Source organism: Leptopilina heterotoma, unplaced genomic scaffold (genome assembly GCF_015476425.1).
Source record: "Leptopilina heterotoma isolate Lh14 unplaced genomic scaffold, ASM1547642v1 Lhet_209, whole genome shotgun sequence".
Classification (NCBI taxonomy): domain Eukaryota; kingdom Metazoa; phylum Arthropoda; class Insecta; order Hymenoptera; family Figitidae; genus Leptopilina; species Leptopilina heterotoma.
Genome location: NW_025110924.1, coordinates 385,339 through 408,539, shown reverse-complemented (window position 1 = coordinate 408,539; position 23,201 = coordinate 385,339). Strand labels below are relative to the sequence as shown.

Here is a 23,201-nt window from a genome sequence, read left to right as displayed (position 1 = left end):
ATTAATTAATACACAATAATAATAATTATTACTAATATTTATTAACATTAATAATAAAAATTAATTATCAATATTAATTATCGATAATTATCAATGTTAATTATCGATAATTGTCGATATTTGTCGATATTAATTATTAATGTTAATAAATACTTTTATTATTAATTAATAATATTGTTGTTAATTAATAATTACACAACAATTCATCGTGGGTAATATATAGACTATTTTTGAAAAATATTTAACATACTTGCGTTAAATATAAGACGACTTAACATTGTAACGAGTGCCTAAAAAAAGTGCCCTTAGCTTGTTTTTATGTATTGTTGAATGAATGTGAATTTGATTGGAATGAATGGAAAAAATTTGTGATTAGTATTCTTTTTTTAAAATGTGCTTTATTTTAACGCAATGAAATGCAATGCGTTGTAAGGTGGAATGAGTGTTTTTTTTAAATGTAAATAATGATTTATAACAAAAAAAACATGCGAGTATCATTTACATAAGAAAAAAATAAGCGAGTCTTATAAACTTTTCTGAAGTTTATAAGTATGTACATTTCTAAGAAGAAGATTAATAAAAAAAAAAGAAAAAAACCAAAAATTGAACTTTGAATTTTTAAATATCCCGCTTTGCTCTGTCTTACCGACTGGGTGAACGAGAGCGCCATCTGCGAAATCAGACGCTGGAGAAGCGTTCTGATTGGTGCTTTGCCATATTCAAGTTGTCAACACCAACAGTCAAACGACATTCGACCGTTACAAAAGTTAGAGTGTATTTTAATGTGACGAGTGCGATATTTAGCAAGGAATTGTTTATAAAAAGTAATTAAAAAGTGGTAAATTTTGTATGAGAATTAAAGCTGATTAAACTCCTCTTCACTGGAGAAGAAAAATTTTTGATAAGAATTGACTAAGTCAAAGAATTGTCAATTGTGAAAGTGTAGTTTATAATTTTTGTTGTATAAGCAATAGCATAATTTGCTAAAAATATCGCGGGAAAAAGTTTATTATAAGTTTATAGAAATATTCAAGAAAAGCTGTGCATTTTCGGAAATATTACTCAAATTAAGAAGGAAATTCGATTTATAAAATCAGGAAAATGTCGAGTCCAAGGAAAAGTTATGGGCCAAATGAAATTCGCGAGGGAACGAGATTTGTCTTGAAGGAAATTACTGCCTCCCTTCATAATTCACAGACATCGCCACGTAAAGTGAGTACTTTTACTTTTATAAAATTATTCTTTGTTTGATGACTTTCTTAAGACGATTTCCTTCTTTGTATTCTTATTTGCTTTATTTTTTGCTCTTAACCTCTCTTTTTTGCTTCAGCAAACTTTTGCTCCTCATGCCGAGGAGGAAAAATTGAAAAATAGAAAATTTAATAAATTTGATACTTTTGGTAAAGTTAATCCGTAATTAAGACTGAATACGGAAAAAAAATGTTCGATTTTGATTATATGAGAGACACGAACGAAGAGCAAAATAGACTCCGAACGGCGAGTGCGGAAGCGAGTGCCAATGTTTCTTGAACTTTAAAATCTTTGTTTTCCTTTTTGATTCTTTGATAGCTGTCAGTTTGGCTGGAGTGAGTTTTCCTATAAATAAACAGCACATCTGTTAGGGAACGAAAATAAATTTCCTCTTCCAATACATGTATGCAATTTTTAGATTCTCGAAAAACTTTTATTGCTATTTTGCTAAAAAGCTGAGTTTTTCATTTCTACTTATAAATATTTCAAACTCGTGATTTCAACAAAAGAAAATCATTTCTCCATTGTCTCGAATGAAAAGCAAATAAATAAACACATTTTCTCAAAGATATTTCAAGAGCATTTGTGTGAGCATTTGTAATATTTTGTTTCCAAAGACTCCGATAAATGTGCTTCTTATCAAGGGGGGGAAAAATATTCGACAAAGGAATGTTGAACACTATCACTAGATAGCGCCACACTGTAGATTTTTTTACCATATAAACACCACGAGCTTACAATTCCATAGTTGGTGATCTTTGAAAAATGTTCCTCGTACGGCGTGTGCGCGATTGGACAGTGCAGCGACACGTTCGTGTTAGTTCATACGTATTTTTCTCCAGTCAGTGAGTCAACAGCAATGGATTATTCTTATCAAAGTATATTTTGTATGTAATTATTAAAAAAAAATTTTTTTGAAATGACGTCCTCAAGATATTCCAAACGAGATCTGTGGAGTGCTTGATTTAAATTGATTTTTCCAAGAAAAAGGTAGGAAAAAAATTCTCTCTCTCTCTCTCTTTCTTAGTGCCGAACGATTTGCTCCAACACCCATACACACCTGCATATATATCGTTCTCACGCACAAGTGTCATACGTATATAGAGGAGCCGAAAGTATATTGACTCGGAAGCGTGTACTGCTCTAATATTAGAATTCAAACGTTGTCTGAGATCGTAGCACATCATTTGCAATGGTACTTTGAGTTTTCAGTGACCTGATCACAATGAACTTGTCAAAAATTACTGAGACACACCCTTGAGACCTTGTTTTTTAACAAGTTCAACCAGATGGGGAATGAGTCATTCTCGCGTTTTTCTCGTGGGCTTTTTAAAGTGTGTTGTAATGACACTTATTTTTAATTGACCCACAAAATAAGAAGAGAAGAAATTATCCTTACCTTGAATTATTTTTACTTCTCTTCGCAAACAAAATTCCTTAATAGGAAATATTCTTTTTCTGGTTTTAAAAAGAGAATAAAAAAAAAGTTTGATGACCTTTATATTGTGAATAAAGAATAATAAGAAATGATGCGGGACTTGTCAAATGGAGAGAGAGACAAAAATTTCCTATTCGAGAAAAAGTATTTTCAATTCTCTAGATTTTAACTCCTGCCGACTGGTGCTTTCTAATCGTATTTCTTTCACTTTTTTTAGGGACAAATTCAAGATGTTTTTTTGAAAGTGCTGATTATTAATTTTAATTGTCTACCGGAGGGAAAAAAATACAATTTCCTGTCTTATTAGGAATTCATTTTCACTGACCGATTTAGTTAGAATTATAGAAAAATACAGTCCGAGATAATATCGGTTCGCAACAATGGTTCTTTTGTTGATTCTTTTTTTTTTCTAGAAAAATTACTGTTCTTTCTACTTTTTAAATAGGATTTTTTTTCATACATGTAAAATTTATATTTCTATATGATTTATTTATTTTTCTTTTCTAAATTTCTATTTATTTTTATTTTTGAATTTTATAATTTTTATTGTCCTTTTTCCATATAAATAAAATTTTAATTTCTATTTGGAAAAGTGAATTTTTTATTTCTATTTGAAGACGAAAATTTTTTATTTCCTTGTTTAAATTTCTATTTATTTTTATTACAAATTTCCAAATTTTTCTATTTCTCTTTTAATAAATGGAAAATTTTTATTTCTATTTGGGAAAGAAAATTGTTTAAGTCTATCTAAAGAAGAAAATTTTTATTCCTATTTTAAAATGAAAATTTCTCTTCTTTTCTAAATTTTTATTTATTTTTATTATAAATTTTATAATTTTTATTCCTTTCTTTTCATAAATAGAAAATTTGTATTTTAACGCAAAGACGAACATTTTTTATTTCCTTTTCTGAATTTCTATTTATTTTTATTACAAATTTCCAAATTTTTTTTTTTCTCTTTTAATAAATGGAAAATTTGTATTTTTAATTGTAGAAGAAAATTGGAAATAAAAATTTATTTTCTTTTCTTTTCATCATTGGAAAATTTGTATTTTTATCTAAAGAAGAAAATTTTTATTTATATTGGAAAAAGAAAGTTTTTATTTCTATTCGGAAAAGAAAATTTTTATCTCTATTTGAAAATGAAAATTTTGTATTTCTATTTGAAAAAGAAAATTTTGTATTTCTATTTGAAAAAGAAAATTTTCATTTCTATTTTGGAAAAGAAAAATTTTTTTTCTATTTGAAGAAGAAATATTTATTTTTCCTTTTCTAAAGTTCTAATTATTTTTATTACAAATTTTAATAATTTTGAAAGAGAATTTTTTTGAAATTAGAGAAACGTTTTGTATTTGAATAAAACTGGAAAATGAAAACTAAATTCTAGCGAGGTGCATAAATATATTTTAAATAATCAATATCATAAGAATGGTGGCTTTATTTTTATACAATGCAGTAGAAACTTTGCAAACCACATTTACTTATCTAGTCATTCCTCATTCCTTTCTGCCTTCGCAAACATTGAAGTGTTTATAAAAAAAAGCGCAAGGTTTGAATAATTTTTGAATTCTACTCCGTATAATGCACTTTCACTCTATTATTTATATATTTTTAATAATTAGGATAATTATCATTTCTTTTCATTTTCAAACTTTCTAAATAAAACTTTAAAAACTAATTTAATTACTTGTTTAATTAATATTTAATATTAAATTAATTTTTTATTTAATTAATATTTAATATTAAATTAATTTTTTATTTAATTAATATTTAATATTTAATTAATTTTTTATTAGTGCAATAATTAATATTTAATATTAATATTTTTAATAGTAGGGGAACATAGTCTAGGTCGGCCACCTTTTTGACTTTTGTTTATAACTTTTTTTTAAAAATGAATTTGGACAATTGAAGTATATGGTTGGAAAGTCCTGTTTAATAGGAACATTTTTTCTGTACAAAGTAAATTGACAGGTTTAAAAATGAAAAAGTTATAAAGATTTAAAAAAAAAAAAATTTGTAGTCCAGGTTGGCCATTACAGTCAAGGTCGGCCATGTTTAAAATTCAAAGGGCATTAATCGTTAAAAAATAAAATAACATGTTTGGAGTTACGGAAAATTGATTCTTTATTGTTTACAGTTTGTAACTTAATGAAATAACAAAATAATAACAATAAACAATATAAAAAAATAAATATAAATAAAAAAAAGTTTTGCACTAAAATATTAATAAAATTAAATAAAAATATTAATAAGATGATCAATTATATTATGAGTTATACAGAATTGCAGTTTTTGCAAATGAAGTAGCTCGTCCTCAACTTTGCGCATTTTAAACACATAGTGGCCGACCTTGACAGTAAGTAACATTACCGAATTGTTGTAAACAAAAAGAAATACGTTTCGGGATTCGATTTTTTACTTTGTTTTCCTTTCAACCATGAGTCCCACAAATTTTCTGCATACTTGCCTTGACGATTCAATTTGTTTTTTATCTTTTATTAATGGTTTTTCACATTATGCACAAAACTTTTTTTGAGCTTTTTTTGTACCGACGTCACAGAAAACACAATTTTCGATTTTCCGAAAATGTAATTGAACAAAAAGTTAGGTTTCACTAAGACAAGCTTCGACAAAAATGCGCGTAGGTGGCGCTAGTGAACTTGACAAAAAAACGCGAGTGGCCTACCTAGACAGTAGGCCAACCTTGACTACATTCCCCTATAATAATTATTTAATCATATATTTCATTTGTTTCAATTTGTTTTAATTTTTTGATATCTTTTTAATAATTAAAAATTTTTTCTTAATTTTTTGAAATCGAATTTCCAATCGTTAACTTAATTTTCTGATTAATTCTCAAAATAACTTTTTCTTCGATAAATCTCTTAGTCACTGATTTTTTTGGCAGATTAAATAATTTTTTTCTTGATTAAATCGAAATGGTTATTAAGATAATTATTTAAACTTGTGAACATAATGGAAAAGTAATTTTAGATAACAATGGAGAAAAATGAAGGTTATCGTTGACATAAACATTTAAGTGCACCAATAAAACACCAAGTCTACGTAAAAATATCACGAAAATAGAAAAAGAAAAGTCTGGTCTTTATCATTATTTTTGGTATATTTTTTGGTAACGGATATTTAAATACTATTTTTGGAGCAGATTTTTCCAGTACTTTGTACAACGACGACGACGACGACGACGACGACGCTTGACAACACGAAGACTGAACTCTCTCTCTCTAAACAAGATCAACGCATCTTCAAAGATCTTTTTTCGTACTTCTTTCTTCGAAACTGAGAGAAAAATTATCGCCTCATGGAAGGGGAGTTGGGCCTTCGAATCATTATATAGAGTATATCGTCGTCGAGTGTATATTCACACACGATAATTATGAATAGACCACGAAGCAGTGACAAGTAAAAGTGTAATATTAGTTTCTTGTGATAAAAAGAAAGAAGGGTAAAAACAAGAATGGGTAACTTGATTCAAAAAAAGGTATAGTTTCTCTATTCGTTTTCTAATTGTTTTGACATTTTGTCATTTAATTTTCCATTCTGTTTGATTACTATTTCTCTGTCTCTCTTTTTCTCTCTCAATAAGTCACGTGGCTCATTCGAGTTAGAATCGTGCGCTATTTCCACCCACAGATTTTGACAGCATTTGCAATAATGTCGAAACTATCACAATATTCAAGGACAATTATTTTTGCTCTAAACACTCTTTTTTTGCATTTTAATCAAAATTTTTTTCTTGACATTAACAACTTAATACTGAATTGGTTTAATTTCGATTGAAAATTAAAAATTATTTAGTTTGTGATAAAAAAAGAACGGTTGTTTCTTCTCGTGATCGACGAATAATCGACACTGACGTTTTCGAAGTGAAAACCCGATATTTTATAATTAGACGCTGTTGATTGCGCAATTTCGACAAAATCCCTGATTCGCGCCAACTGATTCTTTGCATTCGTTTTAAAGACACTTGAAACGACGGTATTGGTTTTGTTTAAACAAAAAAAAAATAATTCTTTTCGCGAACAATGGATTATATCAATAAACTTTTGCATCGCGCTTCCTCGAAATCGCCCACAAATCGAAATGTTGTACGTGAAAAGTTGAAAATAATTTATTAATTATTGCTGTTAATTTTATTCATAATGTACGATTTCTATTGTTTCAGAGTGGAAACGAGTCGGCGCTTCAAAAATCGCCAGAACATGCGGTGAAGGTGCAATTTGCGCGTGAATTTGCCGATGTGAAGAAAACAACATCACCAACGACAGAAAGCCTCTCATCGGCCGGTAGTTTTCAAAGTTTATCAAGTACATTAAGTTCAAAGAGTAGCAGTGGAATTTGTGCTGATCATTTATCCGAGAGTCCAGTTAGAAGTGCAAATACATCTTACATTAATAACGATATTCCCGGTTTAGATGATTTAATTTCGGCCTGCGCCGATATTAAAATCACTGGAATTGGTGATTTGAGTCAAGATCAAACATTTTCATCGGCTTGCGGTGATCTTTCAATTATTGAGGAGGGAAATTTGCCGCCAGAAGATTTTCTACCGCCAATAGAAACATTTACCTCAAATGTTCCATTTGTTTCATTCAATGACAGTATTGCAAAAACACACGGTCTACAGAATATAAATAAAGATTCACTGGTTTTCTCCACAGCGCTCGATTTACAGACTTTGGAAGAATTTGTTCCAAAAATTGCTGTCGATGAAAAAATAAGGACCGAATGCGATTTAGAGAATGAAAGTATTGAACATGTGAATTCAATTACAGAATGCGGTTTCAATTTGTCGATAGAGAGTCAGAAGAATGTGTCTTTAATTCAGAATAAAAATCTTTTGGAAACTTCGCAATTGCCTGGAAATATTACCAATGTTTTGAATTTAACAAATCCGAGTGATAAGTCGGTGGAAAATAAATCATTTCAAGTTGAAACTGAAGAACCTGTGAATGCGGTGGAAAGTTTAAAATCGCCGCAAAAAGAAATTCCGACTAATTCCGAAGACGTTAATTCAGAAATATTCGCTACTCCCGAAGAAGTACCAATTCCACAAACTACAAGAGTTACTGAAGAAATTCCAATTATTTCCGAACAAAATATCCCAGTTGCTGAAGAATTATCAGTTAGTTTGGAAAAATCCGCAATTCTCGAAGAAGTTCCAATTTCTCAAACTCCCAGAGTTACGGAAGAAATTCTTCTAAATACTTCTGAAAAAAATGCCGAAGAATTGACAGCTGAAAAGTCCGCAATTATCGAACAAGTCCCGATTTCTCAAGAAGCTCCGAGAGTTGCCGAAGAAATTCCAACAACTTTCGAAAAAAATATACAAATCGTCGAAGAATCACCAGCTGGTTCCGAAATTCCCGAAGAAGTCCCGATTTCTCAAGAAACTCCGAGAGTTGCCGAAGAAATTCCAACAACTTTCGAAAAAAATACACAAATTGTCGAAGAATCACCAGCTGGTTCCGAAATTCTCGAAGAAGTTCCAATTTCTCAAGAAACTCCCAGAGTTACCGAAGAAATTCTTCTAAATACTTCTGAAAAAAATACCGAAGAATTGACAGCGGAAACGTCCGCAATTATCGAACAAGTCCCGATTTCTCAAGAAACTCCGAGAGTTGCCGAAGAAATTCCAATAACTTTCGAACAAAATTTCCAAACTGCTGAAGAATCACCCGAAAATTCCGTAATTCCCGAACAAATTCCACTTATTTCTGAAGAAACCGTCAAACTTCCCGAAGAAACAATTATCGAACCCCCCAAAGAAATTCCAGTCATTTCATCGGAAATTTCTGTAAAATCCCCCGAAGAAATTGAACCCAATTTCGAGGAAAGTACAAAAAGTGAGAAATCTCCAGAAATAATTACCGATAATTCCAATCCAAATGCTTTTGATTCAACATTCGCAATCACCCCGGACAAGAATCTCGAAGATACAAGTCAGGAATTAAAATCCCCACTACCGGAATTCGTCGATAAAATCGCTGTGACGCCAGAAAAAATTCATTCATCGAATGAAGAAGATAAAACACAAATTGATTCCGAAAAGAAGAATTCTCCAATTCTACAATCAATTTTAGACAAGGTTGCCGAACAGCAAAAATCTCTAGACGACAGTTACACGGTAGAATCTACAATTGCCAACGATTTGGAACAAACCCCACAAGAATATCAGCGTAATTTCCATCTCTCAACAATTATCGAATCTCCACCTGATTTTGAATCTCCACAAAAATTCCTCAACAACACAGTTGCCTTGTCAACGGGTAAATTACAAAAAAATTCAAATTCTCTGGAAAAATCTGATATCGACTCATCGTCGGAAATTGTTTTCCTAAAGCAATCAACTCTAGAATCAACTGTCGTCACTGTCAATGGAAATCATCAGGAGAGCGCCAAGAGAAAAGCGCCAGTACACGATCAAAGTTTCGATGACAGTATAAGATTGAGAAATTCTCTGAATTTGACTGAAAATAAAGAGGAGAATTGTTCGCAAATTGAAAAGGATTCGCAATTTGAATTGGCGCAAACTGAAACGCCTAAACGACCGACGAAGAGAAGTAAAATACAGGAGACGGTGAAGAAAATACAGGAGGATATTAAGAAAATTGAAATTTCCAAAGTTAACGAAACATTCGTTCCAGTGGAACTTGATTCGACGATTATTTTGGAAAGTTCGGAAATTGATCTCGAAGCACCGGAGCCAATAATTGTCGTTCAACAAGAGGAGGATTACGAAACATTTAAACCACAAAAGCAAAGTACAGATCTTACAAATATTGCGAATTTTTCACTATTCGAGAAAGTTGAATTGGAAGCACAAGCTGTTGCTCAAGATATTTATAATAAATCTCTGGAAATTGTCGATGATACGGATCACTTTATAAGTGCCACCAGTGAACGTAAGTTTATTTATTTAACAAAAAAAATAAATCTATTTTTTGTTTTTATTAATTGTTAAAAATATAAATTTGTATTTTTAATTCTTTTTATTTATATTTATTTATTTATTTCTATATTTCTATTTATTTTTTTTTATCAATTTCTTGCAGGTTTCGCACTCATTTACTAAAACCTATTTTTCTTTTTTATTGAGAATTTCCACTACTTTAAATACACTAATAGTTGGAATAAAAAAATTATTCTGAAAAATTTTAATAAATTTTCTCTTAGAAACAGTAATTGAAAAAATTTTAATCAAATTCTTTGCAACAATTGACTTAATTTCAAAGATTCTAAGAAATTTTTCGTTCGAATTCAATTATTTTCGTAAACATTGAAATTCTTTGAAAAAATTAATTATTAAAAAATAAAAAATCATCCCAAGAATTTTTGTAAATCGTAAAATTTGATTTTTCGACAGCTACATGTTTACTACTTTTTTCTCTCTGAAAGCTACCTACTTTTTTGAAATTAATTATTTAGTGCGAAGCCTGTTATTGTTTAATTCGAATTTTCTTCCAAATTAAAATGAGAATTTTCTAATAAAAAATTTTTCGTACAGAAAGGAAAGAAAATTTCCAAACTACAGTTATTTTTAATTTCGTAACGCAGAAATGAATTATTTAAAAAAATTTTTTCTTTCGTTGGAATAAATTTTGAAAAAAAGAATTTTTCTCAAAGAGCAGAATTTTCTGCATAAGATAATAGCATGTAATAAAACACAGTCGTCCTAGGAAATCACTAATTATCCTGTTTACATGCATGTCATGTTATTTCCAAAGTTGTTTTTTTCATTTCGCCGTATATTTGCCTTTAAAAAAAATAATGATCCCAAAATATTTTGATTAAATTCCATAGCTGGTCCTATGTTTTGGATCCTTAATGTAAGTCTACCCTTAATTAAATAATACTTGCAAAATAATAATTTCTGTACAATTATTATAATATAAGTAATAAAAATAAAAGAAAATAATACAAATAGTATAAATAATAATAGAATATAGAATATATAATACATATAATGAATTTAATAATAATAATTGAATATAATATTTGAATGTTAAAATTTTAAAAAGTAGTGAATTTATTTGAACGTTTAATTTTCTCATTCTAATTAATTTTCACGTTTACAGTGTTTCAAGATCCGACGAGTTTCGATTTTCTACTAAATCAAGGGTCCTCGAATACAAAGTCACGAGACTTGAGATTTGAATCTTTATATGTCAAGTTCGATCCGCTGGTAAATAACAGTATGTTACCACAAGGCAATACTCAAACTGAAAACGAGGAAAAAAATGAAAAGAACGAAATGCCTTCGGTGACGAGTGCGGACACGCCAATGCGTAATCCTGCTATCGCCGCAATCGATAGACTTCTTTTCTACAGTCCAATAACGACCGGAAATAAAATGGAAGCCACAAAGGACATAAAGGTAAGACAAGGTCAATTTAATCTATTATATTGTCAATTTTCACCGCTTTCTTCGAAATTCATTTATTTCTCTGAATATATTAATTACATTTCAAAAATATACTTAATATTGAATAAATGATAATGTTTATCATTTTGAATAAATTATAATAATATTAGTTATTTAAAATATTTATTTAATAGTTAAAAACATTATTAAATTATTAAAATAATATATTAATTATTGAAACATTCAACTAAAATTTATGACAAACCTGATTTTCTAAATTGGCACGAAAATTGTCAGATTTGACATTACGAACTTTAATTCAACATTTAACCAATTTTTTCTATTAATTAATATATTTTTTAAACTTATTAATTTTGGGAAAAAAATTAATTAATAAAAAAAAAAAGATAAAAGAAAGTAAATTATTAGCGCAAGGTACAAACAATTTATTTGTTTGAAGCAGGAGGCCACTGAACCAGCTCCCCAAGAAGTTCCAGTCGTCGACGAGAAAATGGCAAAAGAATTGGAACTTGTGAGATCGTTGTTGGTGCAACATGAGGAGAAACTTGAGAAAAACGAAAAGGAACGCGAAGAAGATAAAAGAAAGCATCAAAAAGATTTAAAGAAGCAACAAGATGAATACAAAAAATTGGAAGACAAATACAGACATTTGGAAATCCAAATCGCTGAAGAACTTGAAAGTAAAAAACAAGTGACGTGAGTAATTTTTGAATAATTTACAAATATAACGATTTTTCGTCATTTAAATCTATGATAATTAATTAATAATCGTTGAAAATTCTTGAATAGAACTTTATTAAAACTGTTGAGAAGAATTGAATTCTTTCAAAGAATTTTATTAAAAACTTTTGAAAATTAAATTAAAAATTCTTTATAGGAATTTAATTAAAATTCAAATGAAGTTTATCGAATTCTATTGAAGTTAATTGAATTCTTATATAGAATTTTCTCAAAATTTTTGAAAATATATAATTGAATTAATTCAAGAAATATTATTAAAATTTTTTAAAATAATTGAATTCTATCAAGAAATTTTATTGAAATTGTCTTGAAAATAATTGAATTCCTGCGGAGCACTTTATTATTTATGAAAATAATAAAATTTGAAAAAGTACAAATTCAATTGTTACAAAAAGAAAATTTAAATTCATTCAAGAAATTAAATTAAAATTGTACTGAAAATAATTGAATAATTCAATTATTTTGAGAAGAATTATTCATCTCAAGAATTTTATCCCAATTTTTAAAAATAATTGAATTCTTTCGGATAATTTTATTCAAATTTTTGAAAATATTTGAATTCTTTTGAGAAATTTCATTCAAATTGTATTGAAAATATTTTAATTCTTAATAAAAGTTTTATTAAAATTTTTGAAAATAATTGAATTTTTGCTAAGAATTTTGATATTTATGAAAATAATTGAATTGTTGACAAGATTTTCATGAAAATTTTTTAAAATTGGATTCTTTCGAAGAATATTATTAAAGAATTTGAAAATAATTGAATTTTTACGAAGAATTTTGATATTTATGAAAATAATTGAATTTCTGCCAAGAATTTCATTAAAATTTTTTGTAATTGAATTCTTTTCGAAGAATATTATTAAAATTTTTGAAAATAATTGAATTTTTCCAAGAAATTTTATTAAAATATTTTGAAGTCATTGAATTGTTTCGATGAATTTAATTTTAATTTTATTTAAGTAATTGAATTGTTGCCGCAAATTTTATTAAAATTCTTTATAAGTGAATGCTTTCGAAGAGTTTTGTAAAAATATTTATACATATAAATACCTATATTTATATACCTTGCGAAGAAATGTACTATTTATGAAAATAATTGAATTGATTTAAAGAATTTTATTAATATCAATAACAATTTGTTTTCTGATCATTTAAATAAAAATACACAAATAAATAAATGCATAAATAAATATTTTCGAAAATAATAAAATAATTGTAATCAACAAGCAAAAAATTCAATTTAATAATTGTTTAAATTTATTAACTTTAAATGTTGATTAAATTTGTAACTTGAAAATTTATTTAAATTAATTTAATGTAACAATTGTGTGAATTAAAAAAAATATAAAAATTTGCAGAGTCGTGCTGGACGAGTATGAGAAATCGATAAGCAGGCTGGTCGCCGAGAGGGAAAGAGATCGAACAGTATTAGAGGAGAAGGAAAGATTAAAAGAGGAATTGCAGACGGCCACTCAACATCTCAGCAATACGGAAGCTGCATTTAACGATGTTCACCAAAAATACGAGCGCGTGAAAAACGTTGTCGCCGCGTACAAAAGTAACGAATTGGTTCTCAAAGAAAGTCATAAAGAAAATTTAGAAACTATTGCAATGTTGGAGAAAAAATACGAGACACTCAAGAGTCACGCAATGGCACAACTCGAAAAGTAAGTATTTCTAAACTTAAATATTTTTTTATTTCTTCCTCCAAATTTATTTTTTATTTATTTTTATAAAAATTCAAAGTCAATTTAAAAAAAAAATATATCTCGTTTTATAATTTTTGAATTAATTTTCCCAATGTCTTTTGTTTTTCAACTAAAATTCTAATGAGCGTAATTTAATTGCAGAGCGAACCACGAATTGGAGACAATTCGAAAACAGAACGATTCAGAAAACGTGAAATTGCAGGCAATGTTAAAAAAGACGGAGTTAAAGTGCAAGTCACTTGCTGATCAAGTGGAGCAAAAGACTAAAGAGAATAAAGAATTAACAAAAATTTTGGATGAAGTCATAGCCAGGGTTGGCAATGAAACACAAGATTAGAAAAAAAAACATTCGAGAAAGACTTAAAAATAAAAAAAAGTAATAATAAATATTAATAATAAGAGTGTGTCAAGACAATTAGACCATTATTTTTTTACTCGATGGTATTTACCCCGTGAAATATGACACCAGATTGTAATATTATAATGTGAAAATATATATTGTTTATAAATTTTTATTAATTTTTCGAAAAAAAGCAACTTTTTATTAATTATTTATACGTTTAAGTTGTAAAATAAACTATTTTATCGCTAATAAAACGTGGCTTATTAAAAAGTATTGTCCCTTTCATTCGCAGAGAACATGAAAGCAGCACCAATAATACAAAAAAAAAATTTAACAATCATGGTTTTTTTTTGAAAGTAGATCTTTGTCGCCGGGTTCGTAAACGACACAATTTTTTTTTCTTTTTTTTTATATATTTATATAAATAACTTAAGAAAAGCATTATTATAGCGAAACACTATTCACAATAGTTTTGAAACGTCTTTGCTAGAAGATTTCTTTTTTTTATGGAGAAGAAAAAAAATTAATGAGCAGTTGGCTTTATATCAATTTTAAGCACTTGTTGCTTCGCTAACTTTAACATTCGATCACTTGTACTTCCTGGCTTTCGGGGTATATTTTTATTCTCCAAATCAGGCATTAATTTCTTCACAGTTCGTGCTAGTGTTGCGGCATGTTGTTTGAATTGTGGATGACTCATACTGATTCCTTTACCTCGCAATGCTTCCGAGACGGCCCATAATAATTTCTGTAAGAAAAGGGAATAAAAGAAAAATAGAAAAATTTTATTAATTTTGTTTTATAAATTAAATAATTTTTATAATCAGGGTTTCGATTTTTTGACTTTTTTTCAAATGACTATAAAAAAAAATTCAAGAGGATTTCAATAACAGAAAAAAAGATAATTTTTAGAAACAAACATTTTTTTGAAACTTTAAAGACTTTATTTTAAAAGTCTAATTACTGTGACTAATTATTTTTCTTGTCTTCAAATTATTAAAAAGTATTCAATTATTTCCCAAATTTTCAATAAAATTCTTTAAAAACTTTCAATTATTTTTTAATAGAATTTTAGGAAAATTCAATTATTTCAAAAATTTGCAATTACTCGTTTATAAACATTCAATTATCTTTAAAAATAGAATTGGAATATTTAAACAACCTAATTATTCAAAAATTTTAATTTAAATAAAACAATTCGAAATTTTAATTATTAAAGAAATTTTAAATTTACATCTATTCAAATTTAATTAACTAATACAAATTTTAATCGAACTCTTTGAAAATTAAATCATTTTAGAAGCAATCATAATTATAATAATAAAATAAGTAGTTAATATTCTGCATTTTTATAATTTAAAAAAATACCTATTTTTAATTAAAAAATTGTTGTTAGTTTTATTATTTTCAGTCTGAAACAATTTAATTATTACAAATAATTTTATTGAAATTTATAAAAATAATTAAATCTCTTCAAAAAATTTTAATAAAATTTTAAAAAAATTAAATTAAAATTGTATTAAAAATATTTTAATTCTTATAAACAGTTTTATCGAAATTTATGAAAATAATAATGTTTATGAAAATAATTAAATTTTTGAAAATAATTGAATTCCTGCGGAAAAGTTTGATATTCATGAAAATAATTGAATTCATTTATAAAAATATCATTAAATTTTTTAAAATAATTTCTACAAACAATTTTATTGCAAATTTTGAAAATAATTGAATTTCTGCAAAGAATTTTGATATTTATGAAAATAATTGAATTTTTGACAAGAATTAAATCAAAATTTTTGAAAATAATTGAACTTTTGCGAAGAATTTTATTAAAATTTTTGAAAATAATTGAATTTTTAAGAAAAATTTTGATATTTATATAAAAATAATTAAATTCTTCTGAATATTAGAATTATATTTTTTAAAATAATTCCCACAAATTCCTACAAAGAATTTTATTTCAATTTTTGGAAAATAATTGTATTCTTGTGAAGAATTTTGATATTTATGAAAATAATTGAATTTTCGCGAAGAATTTTATTAAAATTTTTGGAAATAAATGAATTTCTGCGAAAAATGTTGATATTTATGAAAATAATTGAATTTTATTAAAATTTTTGAAAATAATTTATATTCTGCAAAAAATTTTGATATTTATGAAAATAATTAAATTCTTGCGAAGAGTTTTATTAAATTTTTTGAAAATAATTGAATTCTTTTGAAAAATGTTATTAAAATTTTTTCAAATAATTCCTGCAAAAATTTTATATATCAATTTTTTGAAATATTTAAATTCTTGCGCAGAATTTTATTAAAATTAAAAAAACAATTAAATTGTTTCGAAGAATATTATCAATAATAAATATAATAAAGATAACTGAATTAAAAAAATTTAAAAGATATCATTTTTGTACAAAAAATGATATAATTTGCTAGTTAAATAATAAAATAATTAATTTTTAATTTTTTAAAAAAAATTAATTAAAATAATTTCCGTAACAAAAGAGAAGAAAAAGAAAAATGTAAAATATAAAAATATTCCTTTCTTAGGTTTTTTAAATTCTGTAGAGTTGTGCAAAAAGCTCGAGGCTCGAGGCTCGAGCGAGCTTTTTCGAGCTTTTCATTTTTCGGGCCGAGCCGAGCCGAGCCTAATCAGTTCGAGCTCGAGCCGAGTTCGAGCCGAGCCGAGCTGTGTAAAAAGCTCGAATTTTTTACTTATTAATAGTTTTTTTAGTAAGTCAAAAGCTCGAATCCATTCGAGTACTCGAAAAATTCGAGTACTCGAATTCACTCGAGTGCTCGAATTTAATCGAGTACTCGAATTTACCCGAGTACTCGAATTTTTCGAGTACTCGAAGTCACTCGAGTACTCGAAAATTTCGAGTACTCGATACATCGAGCCGGCTCGGGCTCGGCTCGGCTCGGCCCGAAAAAATTTCGGCTCGGCTCGGCTCGACTTTTCGAGCTTTTTGCACATCTCTAAAATTCTGCATAAATTAATATTTCTCTTACCTTCCGATGTATAGTGCTGAGCTCACATTTTCCGTAACTTTGTAAGTTTTCATTTTTCGAGATAATATTACCAGTTGAGTGTCGCTGTTGATTCCAGGTGTTTGCAGACCGAGAATCCAGGTCTCTAGTGCAGTCAAAAGACAAACTTTTCGCCCACTTGAAACGTGGATTCTCCAATTCTTCGTCACTTTTTCGTTTTCTTGCATCACCCAAATTGACGACGGCGGCTTTCATTGTATCGGACTCATCGTCTTTTTTCGTTGGCGTTGGGAAGAGGGCCTTTTTAATACGCTGGGGATTCAAACCACTCATACTTGGACCAGCCTTATCGTTTGGCGGACTCTGGAAAAGAGCACGTTTCGAAGTTTCCAATTTTGATTTTCTCGGCGTTGGTCCATCCATCGATAATCTGCGCATTGCTCTTTTCTTCGCCGAACTCCTCGGACTCTTGCCCCTCGGACTTTTACCCCTGGGACTCTTTCCTTTACTTCGGGGACTTTTTCCTTTCTTCAGAATCGGTTTTCTGTTTAAATAAAATTCAATTATAAGAATTCTTGAGAAAAAACTTCTGTAAAATTTTTCAAATTAAGTAAATGAATTGTTGCAAAGAATTACATTAATGTTTCTAAGAGGAATTTTATTAAAATTTTTAAGAATAATTTTTTTATTTCAACTATTATCGGATTTAAATTAGTTTAAATTCTCGATAAAAAGGAAAAAAGTAATTTTAGTGGCACAAATCTAAAAAAATAAGTATCTTGTAAAAAAATGTATTATTTGTATATTTACCGAATGTTGAGCACCAATTGTTTCTTTTCGCCGAGACCCTGAAGATTGGCGCTCGAAAATGTTCGTCGTCTCTTGGTCAAATAACTTAATCGTTTACCGGGACTCTGACCACTGTTACGTTTCGACAGAAGACTACGTTTTCTCGCACTTCCTGGACATTGTTTAGTGAAAAATACATTGCAAGTGGATTGTGTTTCCGCACCCACGTATCTCTCGGACATTTTCATTGATAATTTTTCAAATTCCTCAATTGGTTTATTCCTGTTGTAACTGAAGCAAAAAACAAAATATTGGTTATAAAGATTGAAACTATTTATTAAAAAAAAAGATATTAAGATATTAATATTAAAAGATTGAAATATTAATATTAATTAATTAAAATATTCATTAACTTACTGAATTCCAAAACATTTGTGCTGATAAGCTTCCGGCCATGTCAAGGAAGCAGCAACATTAACACTACAAGTGTTAAAAATAGTCTGATCCGATGTTTTCAATGTCGTACAGGAATTCTCATTCGGTATAACGTGCGATGTACTTGTCGCTGTTGAGACACTTGACGTTTTATCAGTAAAAATGGAAGCAGTATCTACTGATTCAGTGCAAGAAGTGTCAATTGATTGTTCATCAACAGCAGAATTATTATGTGAAACGACGCTTTTTGTTTCTGAATCTCTCGATAAATCACAGGCGTCAAAAGCTACACTTAAATTTCTCGAACTATTTTTCACACGATTTTGAAAAATACTTGTACTAGTTAAATTTTCCTCCTTTACATCGGAAGGAAGAGCGGAAGTTTGAGAAGGAGGAGGAGAAGTTGCTGTCGATTTATTAGTTGAAGAATTTGTTTCCGTTTCCAATGGATTTGACCAAAAGAGATGAGCATTTTTTCGTATATTTACAAGAAATTCGCTACAATCACTTTGACAGATTGTATGCTTCGGTGGTGGTGGTACACCGCTGAGATAACGATTTATTCTACTCAATAGATTATTATCAGATTGTACAACAAGTTCCTGCTGTGTTTTCGGTTTTGGCGATGTTTTTGGTAGGGAAAATTTATTTCTTCCCGCTCCACCTCTAAAACTTGCTGAAGTCTTTGAATTTTCTAGATCATCGTCACTGTCGCTATTAAACATTTCAGGACTTGATACCTCTTGTATCACCTCCAATTTCGCCGATGTACTGTTCGATTCATCGTAACAACAATCCATGGCATCTTCATTAACGTAAACTAATCTCTCTCCCAATACGGTATTGTTGCAAGTTTGTTGTGGTTCATCACTTAAACTCTTGTCCGATGTACCTAAAATAGTGTTCAAAAAAAAATATTTTAATAAAATAGTCAATATAATTAAAAATAACTAAACTTATGTTATAGACTTTTTACAGGATTGCCATTAAAAATTTAATTTTTTCCCTTCATTTTTCCTGATTTCCTGATTTTTCCTTCGCAAGAATTCAATTATTTTTACAAGTAATATAATTTTTCACATGAATTAAATTATTTAAAGTAAATGTAATAAAATTCGTTGCAAGAATTCAATTACATATTTTGATAAATAACAAAATTCTTGGCCGAAATTCAATTATATTCAAAAATTGTAATAAATTCCTTGGCAAGAATATTCAATTATATTTTCATAAATTTGAATAAAATTCTTAGCAATATTTCATTATTTTCATAAATAGAAAAATGTTTTAAGAGAAATTCAATTATTTTCATAAATAATAAAATTCTTCAAAGTATTTCAATTATTTAAAAAAAATGTAATAAAAATTCGTTGCAAGAATTCAATTATTCTAATAAATAATAAAATTCTTCACAGGATTTCAATTATTTTTGATACAATTTTAAGTAAATTCTTCGAGAAATGTAATTATTTTCAGAAATTTTTTACAAAAATTCAATTACATTTCACAAATAATGAAATTCTTCGCTGAAATTCAAATATTTTTAAAATCTACTATTTTAATAAAATTTCTCAAAAGAATTCAATTATTTAAAAAAAAATGTAATAAAATTGGTTACAAGAATTTAATTATTTTCATAAATAACAAAATTCTTTACAGGATTTCAATTATTTTAAAATAATTAATAAAATTCATTGGAAGAATTCAATTATTTTCATAAATAATAAAATTCTTCACAGTATTTCAATTATTTAATAAAAATGTAATAAAAATTCGTTGCAAGAATTCAATTATTCTACTAAATAATAAAATTCTTTACAGGATTTCAATTATTTTTAATACAATTTTAAGTAAATTCTTCGAAAGAATTCAATTATTAATTATTTTAAATAATTTTTTATGAAATTCTTTTGAGAATTTTCGAAATTCATTTGTTTTTACAATTCAGTTTTACGAAAATTGAATTAAAAATTTAAATTTTCAGAGATATTAATTTGAAACTTATTGCAAAATTCAATTATTTCGAAAAATTGGAATTATTAGTAACTTCTCAAAAATTCAATTATTATCTAAAAATTTAACTGAAATTAATTTTTAAATGATTTATAAGTAATAACTTTATGGCAGTTCTTCAATAGAATTAAGTTATATTTAAAGTAAATTATTGTCGCAGAAATAGAAAAAATTGAAGGTTTTTTTTAGATTTCTTGGTAATTTGTTAGTTTTTAAGGCAAACAAAAAGAAACCAAAATTCAGATTTTTCTTATAAATTCAAAACATTTAATTTTTTCCAGTAATTTTAATAAAAATCGCTGACTTTCCCCTGATCAATTCTACTTTCCCTGACTTTTCCCCTATTTCCCTGACCTATGTGGCAACTCTGTTTTAGAACATCATTAAAAGTTAGGTTATGTTTTGTTTACTTTTATAAAAATCTATTTATTATTACACAATACTTAAAACTTATTTTGAAAAACTCACCTAATGTCGATGAACTAATAGCTAAATCTTCTTCCAAAATTGAAGAACTATGCTTGGTTAGCGTAATAGTCATGTTCAAATGTTTGTATCTTCAGAAATAGAATTTCTAATGAGCAGGTATATTTATTTATATATTTGTATATATAACGTGTTGGACACGCATAAAAGATAAAAACTTTCTTAACAAATAAGCACTACTTTCAACAATCGCATAATTTTATCATCACACCACGTCTACTAACTTTCCACCATTTTTTTTAAAACTCAAAATACATCCATTTTTAAAAAGCAAAATATCAAATAATTGACATTTTCAGCATAAGGAGAAAAAAAGATCAGATAAAATCTTAAGATTTTAAAATATACACACGTAGACAGGTTTTTGTTATGGAAGATATCGTTATTGAGAGGCTTGACTTATTTTTCCTCATTCGTTCCAAAGAATAACGGAAGTTGTAAAAGAGAAATGAATACTTCTTGTTTTTTGAATCACGTGCACTTAAACAATAATGAAAATTTCAATACACTATTTTCAAACAAAAGGCACGAGTTTTTATTGACTTTTTTTTAATTATTATTCTATAGCAGCAGCCATTATGCGATACAACGTACTCAGAAATATTTCAGAAAAATCTATTGAAATATTACCCGAGAAATTATTTCCAATAACGTATCGCAACTCGCAAGGATAAATAGTTGTTAATTTTTACATCTGGAAACAATCACGATTATTTTGAACACTTGTTTTTATGTTATTGTCGTATGAATATTTTCCAACAATAAATAAAAAAATCTGTTTATTTTTCTTTTTTATCGAAAAGAGAAAATAAAAAAATACGTGAGAAACGTCACTGCGCAGGCGCATTTGGAAAAAAAGGGAAACTTCCGGAAATTTCTACAGAAACTTTACTTTAATTTCTTTTTCACTTTTCGCGCGGAAAATTCAAATTAAAAATTGTGAAGTAAAGGAATAATTTTACTAAAAATTATTTTTTGAATAAAGAAAAATTATTACTATCAATAAATTAATAGAAAGGAAAATTATTTGAAGACTGTGTTCTTTATTCACACTATAACGGTTATGTACAAATAAAATGTAAATTATAATCCACAGCTAATTACTATAATTATTGTTGGCTTACTTTTTAAGCACGTTGGTATGTAATTACAATTATACATAACATGCAAATTTCATACCACAATGTCATTCCACAGGGCTGGGTGAAATACTTAATTATTATAAAAATTTATATTCCACATTCTCTACATTATATATAAATATAAGTAAATTTACTTATAATATTAAATTGTTAAATTCTCCTGTAAATAAAATTGTAGCATTTATTGCATTATAAAAAAAATAAAATAACATTCATCTAATTTTTTTTTAATATTAATGAAATATTTCTACTCTAATTAAAAAAAAAATTTCTATAAATTTATAACATAACACTGAAAATATGACGTTTATATAATATTTTGCAGACATTTTTAAATTAATATATTTTCTTTTATTATTCTACAGAAAATGAAAAACAGTTTTTTTTGTGTGAAAATTTGAAGAAAAAAAACTGTTTTACAAAAAAATAAAATCAACTACAAATACAGTAAATATTTAAGTATATTATTATTTGAATAAAATAAATCAAAAAAATTTTCAATTTTGCTACTCAAAAAAAGAAAATTTACTCTTCCTTTCAATATAAACTAAAGTTAAAAAAAATATCTCTTCCAATTATTTTCTAAATTCCAAACTAGAAATACGTTTTTTTAAAAAAATATTTTCTACTACTGTTTCTATAAAAAATTTTTTTTCTTTTTCTTTTTCTTTTAAATCTATTCTCTCGACATTAATGAACAATTGTCGATAAATTTCAGATTTAAATTATTTAATCAGCAATTTTTGATAATTTTTGAATGAATTTGAAAAATACAATATTGTGAATAATTCCCAGCCCTGATTTTTCTTTTTTTTTTTTAAATATTACAGAATTTATAAACTGTAATTTTTTGTCGCTTTCTACTTGAAAAAATAAAATTCGATGTAAGGTATCGTACATTAATTATTGACAAAGAATTTTATTTTAATTCATTTTTTAAATGTAAAAAATTAATTTTTGATTTGAAAATTAATTTTTAATTCGAATTTTACTAAGAAAATAAGCGAATTCTGAAACAGAGGAAGAAAATTCTTTTCTGAATCAGAGGAAAATCTTTTTGTATGCGAAATTTTTGTTTTCCTCAAGACAAAGATTGGAAATAGAAAGAAATTAATAATTTAAATTTGGCAGTTTGTTTCTTTGTAATTTACAATATAAAATAAAAACGAATAAATATTTTTGTGATTTGAAGAAAATAAATTTAAATTCTAATAAATTAACTGCAAAATTTTTAACTATTAATTTTTTTCATACTTCAACTATTCACAAATTGCTGTTATAATAATTATGTATGAAATTGACAATATTAAAATTTTCCTTCAGGAAAAGTTTTTTCTTTCTATTTAACATTTTTTTTTTTATTTTATTTCGAATTTGTGATAAAAATTTTCAGCGCAGAGTCGATATAAAAGAAAATTTTCATTAGACACAAGAAAATATTTTTCTGTAA

The 23,201-nt window shown here is 26.9% G+C and overlaps 2 protein-coding genes across 3 annotated transcripts; one reads left to right on the top strand and one right to left on the bottom strand.

The window, feature by feature from the left end:
- Nucleotides 1–728: 728 nt before the first annotated feature.
- Nucleotides 729–14,165, top strand: LOC122501391 (transforming acidic coiled-coil-containing protein 3). Of its 2 annotated transcripts, none has more exons than XM_043610799.1 (6): nt 729–1,212; nt 6,879–9,618; nt 10,792–11,090; nt 11,539–11,795; nt 13,202–13,510; nt 13,694–14,165. In XM_043610799.1, the coding sequence occupies exons 1-6, from the start codon at nt 1,102–1,104 to the stop codon at nt 13,887–13,889; spliced, it is 3,912 nt and encodes a 1,303-aa protein (XP_043466734.1). In that variant the 5' UTR covers nt 729–1,101; the 3' UTR covers nt 13,890–14,165. The 2 variants fall into 2 exon arrangements, with proteins under 2 accessions (XP_043466734.1, XP_043466735.1); XM_043610800.1 differs by having other exon boundaries at nt 730–1,212; nt 11,542–11,795.
- Nucleotides 14,072–21,392, bottom strand: LOC122501392. The gene is made up of 5 exons (XM_043610801.1): nt 20,592–21,392; nt 18,093–19,002; nt 17,697–17,966; nt 16,908–17,430; nt 14,072–14,643 (listed from the first exon to the last, which is right to left on the bottom strand). The coding sequence occupies exons 1-5, from the start codon at nt 20,662–20,664 to the stop codon at nt 14,419–14,421; spliced, it is 2,001 nt and encodes a 666-aa protein (XP_043466736.1). The 5' UTR covers nt 20,665–21,392; the 3' UTR covers nt 14,072–14,418.
- Between the last annotated feature and the right edge of the window lie 1,809 nt (nt 21,393–23,201).

Bases quoted from the DNA above. Each gene is read 5' to 3' on its own strand.
- LOC122501391 (XM_043610799.1), top strand. From the start codon at position 1,102: ATGTCGAGTCCAAGGAAAAGTTATGGGCCAAATGAAATTCGCGAGGGA. The intron at 1,213-6,878 runs GTGAGTACTTTT...CTATTGTTTCAG, and splicing joins CACAGACATCGCCACGTAAA to AGTGGAAACGAGTCGGCGCT. The intron at 11,796-13,201 runs GTGAGTAATTTT...AAAAATTTGCAG, and splicing joins GAAAGTAAAAAACAAGTGAC to AGTCGTGCTGGACGAGTATG.
- LOC122501392 (XM_043610801.1), bottom strand. From the start codon at position 20,664: ATGACTATTACGCTAACCAAGCATAGTTCTTCAATTTTGGAAGAAGAT. The intron at 19,003-20,591 runs GTGAGTTTTTCA...ACACTATTTTAG, and splicing joins TATTAGTTCATCGACATTAG to GTACATCGGACAAGAGTTTA. The intron at 17,967-18,092 runs GTAAGTTAATGA...TTTTTGCTTCAG, and splicing joins CACAAATGTTTTGGAATTCA to TTACAACAGGAATAAACCAA.